The sequence below is a fragment of the Odocoileus virginianus genome, chromosome 33 (assembly GCF_023699985.2).
Source record: "Odocoileus virginianus isolate 20LAN1187 ecotype Illinois chromosome 33, Ovbor_1.2, whole genome shotgun sequence".
Lineage (NCBI taxonomy): Eukaryota > Metazoa > Chordata > Mammalia > Artiodactyla > Cervidae > Odocoileus > Odocoileus virginianus.
Genome location: NC_069706.1, coordinates 16141244 through 16156828, shown reverse-complemented (window position 1 = coordinate 16156828; position 15585 = coordinate 16141244). Strand labels below are relative to the sequence as shown.

General features: G+C 50.5%; 1 protein-coding gene across 4 annotated transcripts in view; it reads left to right on the top strand.

Moving 5' to 3' along the window:
• The first annotated feature begins 5431 nt into the window (after nt 1–5431).
• Nucleotides 5432–15585, top strand: part of SYT17 (synaptotagmin 17) — an 85236-nt gene continuing 75082 nt past the window's right edge. The window contains exons 1-3 of one of the 4 annotated variants that reach the window (XM_020879062.2): nt 5432–5848; nt 9397–9414; nt 10047–10195. In XM_020879062.2, the coding sequence (XP_020734721.1) occupies nt 5834–5848; nt 9397–9414; nt 10047–10195 (182 nt within the window). In that variant the 5' untranslated portion in view covers nt 5432–5833. Of the gene's footprint in view, nt 5849–8957; nt 9246–9391; nt 9415–10046; nt 10196–15585 lie in introns of those variants that run through there. The other 3 variants (XM_070460939.1, XM_020879061.2, XM_020879063.2) reach the window with 3 other exon arrangements.

Below are 15585 nucleotides of genomic sequence, written 5' to 3'. Positions count from 1 at the left end.
ACTGCCCCTTGTGAGGATGGGGATGAAAGAGGTCTGACTCCTACGCAGGGTTCCTTGGAAGGTTACTCTGGGATGTCAGCCCTGGGGCCGCCCTTCCTATTTCCAGACCAGCTGTTTAATTAGCCCAGAGACTTCTTATTTCCACGGTGTTCAGAAACACTGCCCAGGGTTGGCGCTAAATGGCATGCTCTGGAAGCTGTATAATTAAAACTGACTTGGGAGACGATGCTGTCAGCCCATAGAAATAGAAAGTCACCTAACCAGAATGTGTGTTGCCCGTATGGATGCCACCGACTGCTTTTGTTCTGGTGCTTTTGATTATAATAGGTATCCTGAGGTCTGTGGTTTACGGTACTACCTCTCACTACCTTCTTAGGGATCATAAAGAGAAAATCATTATTATGTGCCTGCCTCTGCCATCCAGGGCTGGGTCTCTGAGGGAAGAAGGTGACAGGGCAGGTTCTTTTTAGACCCTGTAGATGGAGATGAGCCCAGGAGTGCCACCAGGAGGTGACTGAAGCCTCATCTCCTGATCTTCAACTCTGTCCTGTGTTAGGAGGGGCTAAACATGAACCATTGACATCTCCTGCCCATTGGCATCTCCATCTGAGTGTTCCACTGCCATATCATTATGGGCATTTTTGGTGGTTGTTTTGTCTCCCAGAACCTTTCTTAGAGAACTGCTTCTCCTCCTCTCTGGGTCCTTGTGAGGTCATGCTGGCTCATGATACCCACATGTATCTGGTCACCTGGCCCAGGCTGACTCAGACACAGCGCTGGATCCTCTGGTGCTTGGTCCAGAGGTAGGCACGTGACCTAAGCAGGACCAATTAGAGTGTTTCCCTATGATTGCGTACAAAGTCTCTCTTCCCTTTGGAGCATAAACTGTCAAAATATAAACTCAAGGCACTAGTGGCCGTTTTTCTGCCATGTGAACCAAACCTACTTCAGGGGGCAAAAAATCCAGTGTTCCGAGAGAACCTGTGAAGAGGTGAGATATGGAGAGAAAGTGATTTCATTGCAGCCCTAAATCCAGCCGTGACTGGGGATTTGCCCTTGGCCTTCCAAGTTAATGAGCCCATAAGTTCTTTTTGGCTCAAGTTGAATTGAACTGGGTTTCTTTCAGGAACCCTAGACAATACATATCTGAGGTTCAACATTTTCAAACACAAAACCTGAATTCCTCTCCCTGCAAACCTGCCCTCCTCCAGCCTCTCCTGCCTTCCACACCCTTATCATTGCTTATTCACTTTCAGCCATCGATACATTGCCATGACCTTGCTTTAGACTCACACTGCTTCTTACCTGGTTTGCTGCATCAGTCTCTCTGCCTTCAGGCTTGTCTACTCCGTGCCCACAGACACACACACACATCCACACTCATGCCAAAATCTTGCTCAGCCTCACTCTACTGATCTTCTACTGGGTAATTTACAAGACTACCAGATATCTGGCCCCTCCTACTTGTTAAATCTCACCTGGCACCTCCCTCCCCTCACTTTAACCTTTAGTTACCTCTAGCTACCTGGAGTTGCCACTCTGACCTCTAAGCAACCTCCAGGGGTTCTTAATCCTTTCTCTGCCAGGGACTTCCTGCCAGTCTTTTGAAGCCTATAGACCCCACCTTGGAATAATGTCTTTTCAACATAGAATAGGATATATAGGAGTATAGTGAAATTATACTGATGTACATTTATCAAAATATTAAAACCAAATTTAAATGTAAATATGGTAATGTATGTGCTTCTTCAGGCTTCGCTGGTAGCTCAGCTGGTAAAGAAGCCACCTGCAATGCAGGAGACCCTGGTTCGATCCCCTGGAGAAGGGACAGGCTACTCACTCCAGCATTCTTGGGCTCCCCTGGTGGCTCAGATGGTAAGGAATCTGCCTGCAATGCAGGAGACCTGGGTTCAATCCCCGGGTTGGGAAGATTCCCTGGAGGAGGGCATGGCAAACCACTCCAGTTTTCTTGCCTGGAGAATCCCATGGACAGAGGAGCCTGGAGGGCTGTAGTCCAGGGGGTCACAAAGAGTCAGACACAACTGAGCGACAAAGCACAGCTTCTTCATTAATGCACTAAACAGAAAGATCTAGCGTGGAGGCCCAATAATGGGTGTAATTTTCAAACAGTAAAGAGTGTCAATGAAATGTCAAGTTATTTGCAACAACTGTAATGTGATAGGAATATACATGATTCCTGGTGGTGACAAAGTCCCAGGTAGGGCTTCCCTGGTAAAGAATCCGCCTGCAATTCAGGAAACCCCAGTTCGATTCCTGGTTTGTGAAGATCCGCTGGAGAAGGGATAGGCTACCCACTCCAGTATTCTTGGGCTTCCCTTGTGGCTCAGCTGGTAAAGAATCCACTTGCAATGTGGGAGACCTGGTTCAATCCCTGGGTTGGGAAGATCCCCTGGAGAAGGGAAAGTCTACCAACTCCAGTATTCTGGCCTGGAAAATTCCATGGACTGGATAGTCCATGGGGTCTCAAAGAGTTGGGCATGACTGAGCGACTTTCACTTTAAAGTGACCATGCAGATGTAACTTTATGCCTTTCTATAAGTTTATGGACTCCCCCACCCCAATTAAGCACCTCTGAGGTCTAGAATAACCTCTCCATTTTCTGTTCTTTGGGATTCAGCTTAAGATCACCCTCAGATGGTAAAGAGTCTGCTGCAATGCAGGAGACCCAGTTCGATCCCTGGGTCGGAAAGATTCCCCCGGAGAAGGAAATGGCACCCACTCCAGTATTCTTGCCTGGAGAATTCCATGCACAGAGGAGCCTGGTGGGCTACAGTCCATGGGGTCGCAAAGAGTCGGACATGATTGAGCGACTAACACTTCACACTTACGGTCACCCCTCAAGAGGAATTCTCTGACTCTCACCACACTAGCTTGGGGCCCCTACTTGGTACCCTGACAGCCCCCTGGACCTCCCTTTATCACACCACAGGTCACATGCAATTCCACACATTTGTCCTGGCCTGGGGCTTCTATCCTGATTTCCGTGAAGGTGCCAGCTGCCTTGTTCAAACAGGCGCAGCCTTGGTCTGAGGCCAGGCTACATCTCAAAGCTGGACTGCGCATGCCCTGTAGGGCAGGGAGAGGCTCGCAGAGCTGGAGACCCTGACGTGACTTCTAGCACTCCCCTGATGAATGACGTAGGACCCATGTCATGTTTCGTCTTTCACTGGAAGCAGGATGGTGAAGCCCTAAAGGGTTGGACCTTTCCAATCAAACGGATCTGCAGTTTTCTCCTGTCTCCATCAATTTCTCCCTATTTACTTTGGGTGACTCCCTTCCCTTCTAGGAACTTCAACTTCTTCACTTGAAAAATGGGGTGATGACAGTACCCACTTTGTAGGGCTCTGGTGAGGATTATACAAGAACATATGTGAATGAATTGGAGGCACCCACATTAGCTAATAATACCATCATGTATTTATTCAACAAGCATTTATTATGCACCCATTGCCTGCCAGCTACTTGATATACATGAAAGAGTTTTATTGATGTAATTCCAGGGGTATGTTCTCTTATCCCCATTTCAAATAACCTTCTTCATTGGAGGAGGGGTGTTTGATATTCTGAGACAGCTTTAAATTTTTACGGATTAAAGAATCAAACTAACCCTAAGGATTTCACCCGCCCTCCCCCCAATATCCAGCAGTGGCTAGGAAAGGATTTGGGTTTAGGGAGTCTAGGCTTGAATTCCAGCTTCTTGACGCTATATGTACAGCCCCTGGGAAACTTCACGGCTCTGCACCTCCTTTTTTTTCTCATCTAAAAGAGTTGAACAGTTACAGTACCCACCACCTCAAGCCTATCAGAGAATTAAAAGATTGAATTTGTTGTGAAAGGTTTTAAAAGGTGTAAAGCCCTGCCTGGCACACAGTCTCAAAAAGTTTAGCTAATCCTCACGGGAACACCTGGGAAACTCCTCCACTTTCCTCAAGCCCCCGGGGGGAGCACCCATCCCAGGAGGAACCCCTCGTCTGTGAAGCCCTCACCCCACCAAGCATCACTTCCCATCACTGCAAAAGAAACATCGTGGATACACACCAGGTTTTGGGAATGCAGACCACGTGGGTTCACATGCCAGAGCCACCAGCTGCCAGCTGTCCTGTCTTGGTAGTGACTGTCCCTCTGTTCATCTCAATGTCCCCATCCGTAAACTGGGGAGAGCTGCTGTGCCCCCCTCAGAAAGCTAAGAGGAGTCAGGCACTCTGCTGGGCTTCCTAGGTGGGTTCAGTGGTAAAGATTCCACCTGCAATGCAGGAGACACAAGAGACCTGGTTCGATCCCTGGGTCTGGAGGATCCCTTGGAGGAGGGAACGCAGCCCACTCCAGTATTCTTGCCTGGAGAATCCCATGGACAGGGGACTGAGCATCCACACTCACTAGCACTCTGCCAGACATAGAGGAGTGAGCAAGGCAGTGGAAGACAAGATGAAATGCTTGAGAGAGATGCCTGCGAAATTATAAGCGCTCGACATATGTTACATGCCATGTGCTACAAATGAAATATTATCGTGCTTAGAAATGTATATGTCTGCTCGATATTTACACGAAATATTTACACATATGTGTATTACACCTTTTGTTCATAACTTCCGCGTTCATTTCCTCATTTACTCCCGCAAAAAACAGTCCTGGAGGATAGGCAGGGCAGAGATTTTATGCTGTTTTTATTGATGAAAAGACAGAGTCGCTGCAAGGTTACATGGTTGGTAAACTGGTACCTGGCAACTGAAGATGTCTGGACATTTAAAAGAGAACCTGCGGAGGGCAATGTTCCACCTCAGGAGAGCCAGCCCCAGCTCTGTGGCCTTGGGGTGGGAGGACCGGCTTGGGGGAAGCCTCGAGGCCCAGGGCGCCCCAGCCACGTGGGCAGGCAAGCTGGCTGGTGGACACGCCCGGGGGCGCACGCTCGCTGGCGCGGAGCTTCCCGCGGGCTGAGACGCGCAGGACGCTGGGCGCGACGCTGGGTGGCGCTGCTGGGCCGCCCCGCGCCAGACCTGTTGCGCCCAGGGCGCAAGTCGAGCAGGTTTGGGGTAAAGGGACGCTCCGGTCTCTCCGCGCGCCCCTGCCGTCTTCGCCAGTGCATCTCCCTCGGGGCGCCCAAGGCCCCATCTTAACTTGAGGCTTCCATTCGCTTGGCCTCTGCGTTCCTCACCGCAACAGTTCTAGGCGCGTCGGGTGGGGCGGGAATAAAGTTTTTCCATCCCGGTCTAGGAAAGGGCTGGATGGGGAGGACCCTCCCGGCTCCAGACTCTGCGGCGGGCTGGACCGTGCCTTTTCAGCTTCACGGCCGCCCCGGGGGCCCTGCTCTCGGTAGGTGCCAGCCCCGGTGCCGACCGGATGGGCTGACCCGCGCACCGCCCCCTCCCACCTCCTTGCCCGTCCCGGTCCCCTCCCCCGCCTCTGGCGCGCCCGGGCCCCAGCGTCTCCGGCCCCGCCTGCGCTGGGGTCGCTGCAGTCCCCGCGGCTGCCCCGGGCTCCCTCCCCAGGCGCCCCGGCCTTAATCCCGCCTGGGGAGCGCCTCGGGGGGAGCGCGGGACGGCGAGGGAGGCCGAGGCGGGGGCCCTGGGCGCCCGAGCTCTCCCAACCTGGGAGGCGGCCCCGACTCCCGGAGCCGGAACGCAGGGGAAGGCAAGGACGGGGCGGCCGGCGGAGGGGCGGGCGCCGCTCATCAGCCACGCCAGTCACGTCTGGGGCCACCCGGCTGCCTTTTTCTTCCTTTCCCCCTTTGCTTTCTCCCCTCTCTCCGGTTGGCGAGGGCAAAGTGGCCGTGGCGGCGCCATGCCCGGGCCGGAGTGAGTGCGCGCGGGCGAAAATGGCGTACATCCAGGTAGGGCTGAGGCCGGGGGGCCAGGTCCGCGATGTGGGGTGAGGGGGGTGCCGCGCCCCCTCCGACTGTGAGCGCGCGGAAGGGAGGGCACACGGCTGGGCTGCCACAAACTTGCCTCGAGAAAAAGGGTGCCCGAGCGCAAGGCAACCTGTGCAGCAGCGGGGGTGCGCCCCAGGAGAAGAGGCTGGGGACCCCCCCACACCCTGGGATGAAGGGCCCCAAGTGGACTCCGCACGAGCGCCCTCGCCTCCTGGGGAAGGAATGGGGGTGGGGCGGACTTTTCTTCCCCCCTCCCCCCACCCCGTCCCTCGGGCACCCCACCCCAGGGGAGGGGCCGCGGGGAGGGCGGCCCGGGGCGCGCCAGCAGCCCGGCCCGCCTGCCGCCGTTGCCTTGGTGACGACTCCGGCTAATTGGCCGGCGGAGCGAGCCGCAGGCAGCTGTTCAGGCCGGGAGGGACAAGGACATCGTCTCTCCCGGGCACTGGGTGCTGAGGGGTGGGGGACACCCCGGAGGCGCGCTGGTGGTGTTGGGGGGCAGCCGATTACTTTGGGCCATTGCCTTGGGAGTTGTGGACCCCCCCTTCATCTTGGGGCCACCCCGCAAGAATCCTTAGGCTGAAATAATTTCCAGGCACCTTTTCTTGGGGAAGGCATGCTTGACTGAGACCTGTCTCCTCACTACGAGGGGGGAAGCGGCGACTGGGCAGCGCCAAGGTCATGCGGTCAGACCCGTTGAGCTGCTTGCTTCTGGCACCGGCTGGCTCCGTTGCCCCTGGCAGTGATACCGACGGGCTCCTACATTCAGGGTGCCTCTGGGCTGGCTTCTGCCCTCGCCCACCACTGGAGGGGCTTCTGGTCCCTCCTCCGCCTTTGGCTCACACACCCCCTCATCCTGTCCTTAGACTTTTCCACCGGCCAGGAGCTCTGCCCTGCCATCTGCCCATAGCCGCCCCATCCCTCTCCTGGCTCAGATTCGCTCCATTGACTTCCCTTTCATGGAATCCTTAGGTCATCTTTTCAAGTTCAATGAAGGTCACATTTACTGTTCACCTACTGTGGGGATGTTGTTGGGGGAAGTGGCCGCTGAACAGGTTCCCGGAACACTTGGGTGACGTGGAATATGTGTGGGCACCGGGAACACAGCTGAGAAGGCGGCATGGTCCCTGCCCACCAGGGACCGCGCACTGAGGCATGAACCATGTTAGAACGGGCTTCTACGGTTCTTAATGACTGTCTTCGGCACCCAGTAATGAAGTGACTTGCCCAAGGCCACCCAGGGGCTAAGAGGTAGTGGTGAGGCCTACAGGGGGGTGGGATGGGGATTGGTGAGGGATTTGTTAAGCATCTGGTATGAGGATGGCCTGGTGATGTTTACTTTTTTTCTAGAACAAGGTGTTTAACTTTTTCTGTAAAGGCCTATATAGTAAATATTTGTTTTTCTTCGAGGGCTGAGTGGTCTGTGTCACACTTCACCTCTTGGTTATGACACTACACAGAGACACCAGTAAATGAATGGGCATGGCTAAGTTTAAATAAAACTTTATTTGTGGACACTGAAACTGAATTTCATATACTTTGTACAAGTCAAGAAGTGTTCATCTTGAAAGTTTTTTCAACCAGTTAAAAATGTACAAACCTTTCCTAGCTGGAGGGCCATAGAAGAACAGGCTGCAGGCTGAATTTGGTCTTTGAGTCATAGCTTGCACCCCCTGTTCTAGAATATCTGGGCTTTCCTTCCTCCTCTTTTTTTTTTTTTCTGGCTTGAATCAGTTCTCCTCCATTGGGTCAAACACATGAGCCGGAGTCCCAGAGACTCAGCACGCTTGGGAGCCTCAGCGCATCTCCCCCTTCCTCTTCATCTTGCTTGGTTTCTCTGCCCCCTAACACTCACCTTGCACATGGGCCTTGTGAAAGCTGCATGGTTGTTCCTAGGCGGGACCCCTAAGGTAGCCTTGCCTCTGCTCATCATGGTTTAAGAAATGGTTCTCTTTTGATCACTATATACTCAGGAAATGCCTTCCTGTGAGCCTGGATCGTTGTGAAAAAAGCATCCCTTTATCCCTGCACTTTACCATAAGCATGTTAAAGTCCTTTCTCATGCAAGCCCCGTGAGGGCTTAGCTGTTTGCTGCTTTCTTCGCCTCACCACTCTGTCGACCAGGACAGTCCCCGGTGCCTGGAAGGATCCAATTGGACTTGACAAACTGTCTGGTTCTCATAAGCCACAGAAAGCATGCAGAATCTAGGCAGCACAGAGCCTTTCCATAGTGTCCTAGCTTAGCCCTTTCGTTAATGGAAAGAGGACTGAGGCTCAGACTCCCAACTTGCCTGAGTCACGTGACTGGCCGCTGGCAAGGCCAGGACTAGGGCCTCCCTCGCCCCTTGTGATTGGTGTCCAAGACTTTTTTCTCCCAAACTGCAGTAAATCCCTTATCACTTCAAGGATTTTGAGTTTTTCACAAGCTATGTACTACCTGTGGTGTTATTTACTTAATTTCTTTTCTATAAATGGACTTGTGCTTTATTTTAACTTTAATATGAAAAGGAAACGTCATGTCACTACCATAATAGAAAACCAGGGTCACCTGATAGAAACTGAAGGCAATAGGAAAAATACAATGAGAATAATGCCACATTCTTGGATTCGAGCAAGATAGTCTGTCTGCAAGGCTCTGAGCTGGGGTCTGCTGTCTGTTTAAAAAGGAAGGCAGGGGTGGAATTTGCAACTGTTAGAAAGATGTTACATACAGTGATACCAAATTAAGACCTTCTTCACCTTGCAAAAGAACTGAGAAAGATGATTAGCTTTCTCCCTCTTGATTCAAAGTTCTGAGTTCCATGGGAGACTCCGCCTAACCTATCTGGTTTACTTGGCCTTTTGGAAAACTGTGAAGATCCTTCCCAGAAAGGGGGTGGGGGGAGCCTGTGCCTTGGGAACTGGTTAGAAGAGGCTGGGGTGGGGGTGGGGCTGAAGATGGAAGGGAGCCCCTCCCTTCTTCCCGGGGACTAGGCTATGGCTTTCTTTTCCGCTCCCTCTATTTGTGGGTGGTCATATGAAGCTCCCCACCATTGGACCAGAATTGGAAGGTAGGGCCTCTGGGAGGGCGGGGGAGCCAAGTGACATCTATGCTGTGCCTGCTTGCAAGTTAGCTAATCATGTCCTTCTGGGTTGGCTTCATGGCTATTTCTGTATAGGAAGGTTTGCTCCTCTCCTGAAGTGTGGCTGCATTGGATAGCATGACTATCTATCCACCCGCTCTGATTCATAACAGCATACGGTGCAAATCAAATCGAAATGCTAAAGTTTCCCATTTATTCGGTGTTGGTTAGCCAGAAGGCTACCAGCAGCCCTGAAGGTAGCAGCACCTTGTTAGGAGGTCAGCTCCCTCCCCAGGATGGTAAGTGGAAAGAAGCAGGGCTTGCTTTTTTTTGTTTGTTTTTTTCTTTTTTTGAGTTGCAGGAATATTGCTAAACTGGTCTTGTCTCTCTCTCTCTGTCACCCCTCGCCCCCTGTGCCCCTTGGCTTCACGTGGATCTCTAAAAGGGCAGTTGGAACCTTTAAATGAGGTGAGTGAATTCGGTGATTTGTTTGGTCTGGCTTCTAATCAAGAAATGCTTGCTTTTCATTTTGGAGCCTTTTGTAGGGCTGTGGGGATGCTGAATATTAAACAACAACCAGATGTTGATAATGGCTCGGTTTCGATGCCATTCTAGGGAAGGGAGATCCCGGTGAAAAGATACTAGTTAATGAGACTAGGTTTCCCTTCCCACCCTCTACTTATTCCATTTGATTATCTCTGTTTACTTTAATGTCATGAAATTATCTTAAAAAAATATTTGTGCTTTGCTTTCAAGAAGACAGAGTAATAATCATTGTGTTTTGCGAACATATTGCATGGCCCTCATGATGTTGAATAAACCACCCACATGTCAGGAAAGACGTTCATATACAAAGGAAAATACCTGCAAACGTTTTGCTTGCTATTAACGGCTCGAGCCGGTTGGTGTTTGCCATCTTTGTACCTGCAGTTGGTAAATAGGAATGGAAAACATTTTGTTCTAAGAGATCAGCCGTGGAGACAGACCTCCTGAATGTCATTATTTCTCATCAGGAATCGGCTGCTTGTAATTGTGGGTGTTTTTCCTCTTCTTCCTCCCCTTCCCATCTCTCCTCTGCCCACCTCCCCCCATGGGCTCAGGGTTTCCTTTCTAGAATCTCCGACCTCCTGCTCTGCAGATGGACTTGCCGGCACTGCTGTCAGAAGTGCTATGAGTCCAGCTGTTGCCAGTCGAGTGAGGATGAAGTTGAGATTCTGGGACCTTTTCCTGCCCAGACTCCACCCTGGCTGTAAGTAAACCTGCTTTGAACTTCCTGGAAAGCCACCTTAAGACTTTTCTTTCCTCTGTTTCTGCGAGGGGTCTGGGACAACTTAGGGGTATGGAGGGGGGAAAGGCTGAGTTTCCATTGACCTCTTAGTTGCTGATGAGATGCACTCTGTGCCTCGTTGCATTTGGCAAGCTGGTGAGACCAGCTGGGGGTGGGGCTTCAGTTCTGCTGGTTTTCACAACCGGCCTTCTGAGATACGAACTGTGTAATGCTAAGCATGTGGGCGCTTTTAATCCTGTTGAGTGTCGTTCCAAGTGGAAAAAGACATCTGTGAGCATCTCTATTCTTCAAGGGATGTCCAGATCTTAAAGGTTTTCCATCCAAGTCAGTATGATGAACCATCCTCGCGCCTGGCCCATGCTAGACACTCTGAGTATTTGGTGTGGATGACATGAACAAATAAGTACCTCTTTGCTGATCTGAGCAAGAACTTCAGAAACAGGGAAGCAGAACACACCTCCAGGCTCCATCGTGTCCTCCAACGCTGTTTATGCTCTCTCTGGCATCTTTCGTTTTATTTCCAATTCGTTTTCCTCCCGCGCCTGCATACAACATCTCCATCTGCCAGTCGCTCAGATATTTTGGGAATGCAGTTTTGAAGCTTTTCAGCCACGTGTCTGGGCCACCTCTCTGTGGCTGGGAGAAGAGCGTGGCCAGAGAGTCTGGGTTGAATCTAGAGGGCCGGGGCCTGGGAATCGTCCAGTGCAGCTTCCCATGATGTAGAGAAGTACGCCCAGGGAGGTAGGAAGACAGTGTGAGGGCCCACAGCTGGAGCCTCAGTGGGGATCCTGTGCTGGCTCAGATAAACCCTTGGGCTAAGATTCCAGAAGCCTCTGGTACCCCATCTTTCCTTGGGGGTCATGCCTCAATCCTCTGATTGTTTTTTGAGAAGAAAGTATCAAATATTTTCATAGCAGAATGGCTCTGGGTCACAATCTGTGAGTTCAAATCCTACTTCTAATTTTTTCCAGTTCTGTGACCTCAGGCAAGTTGCTTGATCTCTCTGTGCCTTGATTTCCCATCTGTCAAATGGGGATGATAAAAAGAATAGTATTTATCTTACAGAGTTGTTATGATGATTGTATGAATTAGTTTATGGAAAAATACCTTGTTGGCAATCATAAACATAAGTGATTCTTTTTACCCTATTTTGGTCTGGGTTTCCTCATCTGTAAAGTAGGGGAAGTAATAGAGCTTATTTTATAAGGTTACTATTAATAATAGTGACATATGCATGTAACATGCTTAGCACAGTTGTAAGTATTCATCTCTATCATTATTAGTTATTGAGAGAGTCTTTAAATTGATGTAAAGACTATGTGGAGGAACCTTCCCTGACTCACAGATTGTAGCCTGAACCCTGAAGTTGTGCGTAGAGTTGAGATGTTTGGTGAAACCAGCTCATTAATGACGGGATTGTTCCATTTTCTAGTGATGGAGGTTGGCTCAGCCTATCTGGTGTCTTTAAAGCCATGCTCAGAAGAATTCCAGTTCTGTGATGGCATGGCTATTATCTGTCTTTTTTCATTCCAAAAAATAGTTATCGACCAGCTGATTAACCTGAAGGCAGAAATTGAGTCCTGAAAGTGTCAATTATGCTGTTGAAAAGTTAAGCTTGGTTTTTTCGGTAGTTATTTCTTGAGGTTGCCCTATGTAGCAGGCACTGTGGGAGGCACAAGACTAGATGGAGTCCTGTTCCCATGCTCAGGGGATTTAATATCTGGTATAGAAGATAAGGGCTTCCCTGGTACCTCAGCTGGTAAAGAATCCACCTGCAATGCAGGAGATCCCAGTTCGATTCCTGGGTCAGGAAGATCTGCTGGAGAAGGGATAGACTACCCACTCCAGTATTCTTGGACTTCCCTTGTGGCTCAGCTGGTAAAGAATCCACATGCAGTGTGGGAGACCTGGGTTGGATCCCTGGGTTGGGAAGATCCCCTGGAGAAGGGAACGGCTACCCACTCCAGTATGCTGGCCTGGAGAATTCCACAGACTGTACAGTCCGTGGGATCACAAAGAGTCAGACACAACAGAGTGACTTTCACTTTCTTTCACTTCACTATAGGAGATAAAGCAGGTAAATAAAATAGTTGTGTATTCACATCCGGCACATACATATGACAGTTCTGCATAGAATTTTGTTATGGAAAAAGTCTGGGAAAATGGCTTCAGGCATAACTGGATCCAGGGGCTCAAATGATGTCATGGGTGTGCGTGTATGTACTCTCTTTCTCTTTCTTTCTATTTCTTCTGTATTGGCCTCATTCTTAAGCCTTCTTTTTTTCTTTGCATTATGTTTGACAGAAGCAAAATATCAGGAAAGGCTCTTATTGCTCTGGTTTGGGTCACATGCCAATCACTTGATCCAATCACTTGCCTGGAGGAAAAAGTGCTGGGATAATGTCTGGGTTTCCTGACCTGAAACCAGGGAAAGGGTTATTCCACCTGAAACACATGAACTAAGCTAGTCGAACAGGGGTTGGCAGACTTCTCCTATAAAGGGCCAGAGAGTAAATATTTTAGCCTCATGGACTAGTTTTTATTGCAGCCACTCACTTCCATCCTTGTAGTGTGAAAGCAACCATAGGCAATTCACTAGTGAATGGGCGTGGCTATGCTCCAATAACACTTCTGCAAAATCAGGCAGTGGGCCTCAAGTTTGCTGACCTGGGTAATCAACAATCTGGATGTTGCGACTGGATCCAGGGTAGACAAACACCACAAAATGGGACACTGCGTCTTGGAAGAGTTGGGGGAATCAGAAAATGAGCCTGCAAGTTCAGGTTGTGTGGGATCTCAAATGCCAGATTAAGGAACTTGGATTTTCTTCTGAACCAGAGGAGACCCCTGATAGACATTGAAAATCACAGCCTGTTTGCCTCAGATGTTGAGTGTTAGAGATGTATGGCCACGAAGCTGGAGGACAGTTGCGTTTTGCTCAGGTCGCTGACCCTTTGTGCAGGGGTTCTTTCTGGGATGGCATTCTCAGGGAAGACACTTGTTTTGGTTATGCTACAAGCCAAGAAGTGAGCTGGAAACTTCCAGCAGCCAGCCCACCACATAGCTTCAGGGGGTGCCCTTCACATGGTGGTCATTATGAACAAGACCACCTAGACTTGTGCAGTGTACCGTCTGAACAGCTGGACATGACCTGTGTGCTTCCCAAGATGACCCAGGTCTTCCTTGAATCTTAGATCGCACTGAGGACATTTTTGATAGTCAACATCATACCAAATGTTAAGAGAAATCTGTAAAGAGGAGGCAGGTTAAATCCTCCAGAAAGAGAATTTACAGCTTGTGCTTTCCCCAGATTTATTTACCAAGAGGGCAGTTGCATGTTATCAAACAGGCAGGGAGCAGAAATGTCAAGTGTACAGGCTTTGCAGTACCATTCCTACTGTGCCATTTGAGCCAGCAACCACAGAATGTGCCTCTCTGTGGGGTGGCATGTGGCAGATGAGCTGGGTCTTTACCTGTGTGATCGGAGGGGACACACCATTAATTGTCACATATGCTTTTGTCACGTGGGTCTGTCTCGCAGCTTTCCTGGGCTGGACTGGGCTGATGAGAGTCAGGAAAACCAGCTCACCACATGATACCATCCGACTGGCTCCTTCTGTGGCCGTGCCAGAAAGACCCCCACCGAAAGTGAATTAACTTATTTCTTTGTCCAAGAAGCATGTGTTGGGTACCTACTATGTGCAAGGTTCTTTCAGGCTTCCTAGGGGATGCCCAGCTCACCAGTGTGGGGCATGTAGTCTGGAGTATGGTACTGCTGGACTCCACTGGGGTTCTGCAATCTAGTGTTGCAGATCCATTCTCCTTCCCTCCCACTACTGACCAGGGCTCCGTTTCCCTGTCTGTAAAAGGGGTAGGGGTGGTTCATAACAACTAACTCCTGGATTGCTTCAAGCCTGAAATGATGGTTCATACAGAGTATTTAGCGCAGTGTCTGGCACATAGTAGGGGCTCAGTAGCTGCTACCTTTGATCTTAATAATCAGATGCCAACATTAAGATTTGTAGCCTCTTATGGGAGGGGTGACAAGTCATGCACTCAAGTGATTGTGACACAAGATAAGTCGGATAAAAGCCACCAGAAATGTATATTCATTCATTCACTGAAAAAATAAGTCAGAGCACCCAACACGTGCCAGGTGCCGTGCAAAGAGGGCAGTGGTGAATGAAGAAGACACTGCCTCCCTCTGCCCGCATGGGCCTCTGGCTTAGTGTCAGATGCAGAGGAGAAGCAGGCAGGCCACACTGGAAAAGAGGCATATGCTGGAGGGGGGGGGAAAAAGGTGCAGGGGTAAGGGCTGACAGGCTGGCAGGAGGCGACTGGATGGGTGGGTCCTCTCTGAGGAGGTGCTGCTGCAGCTGAGATCTGAATGATAAGGAGGAACGAGACAGGTGATGGGGCAGGATGAGCCCCATCCAGGTAGAAGGGACAGGGGGCGTGGAGGCTTGGTGGTGGCAGAGGAGGCAGGGGTGGCCCAGGTATACGCCGGTACTCTGTCTGAGAGGAGGCAGCCAAGGCTTCAGGAAGCGATGGCATTCAAGCTGACCCTTGAAGACTGATGGGAGTTCGCAGCTGGAGGCAGCGGCCGCCACGAGGTGTGACAGCCAGGAAACAGGCCGTGCAGGTGGAGGGCCCCAGTGGGGGCCGCCTTCCTGGGGAGATGCAGCTGCTTTCCTTTACCGGGGAGACAGATTGATCTAGTGTGATCCCGTCTCCCTTCCATCCCCCCGCCGGCCCCTCGTTTCATCTGCTATGTTTTCCTATTCTTGACCAGGAGTGTCAGGCACGGGGCATTGCCCCCGTAACGTGCCTGCTTGTCGCAGCTGTGACCCTAGTTTTGGAAGAACGCCAGATCCGTTTCATGTCATGCACAGGATGCGTCTGACCTCACAGAACTTGCAAGTTGCATTTTTCAAGATTGGTTTCTCCACAGGTTTAAATGTCAACTTGGGGGATGCAGTCTTGGAAAGTATTGGTCTATGGCTGTGATGGCTGAGGGGCTTATTAGCAGCAGCATCAATCTCACGGCCACTTTGCCAGCTCTCTCCCCTGCCCTTACCCCCACTCCCAGCATCCTCACTAGCTGTGTATTGGGGGAACTTAAAGCCGCCTCTGCTATAATATTGCTAACATCAGCTAAAATGTATTGAGCACCTACCTAGAACATACCAAACACTGTTCTAATCATTTATGTTAGCTCAATCTTCAAAGTAACCATGTAAGGCAGGTACTATTAGTCCCATTTTACAGATGGAGAGATGGAGGGAGAGAGAGGGGCTTGCCTTGAGCCAGCCCTTATGTACTACCTTGTACCCCATCCCACAGAGTGTGCT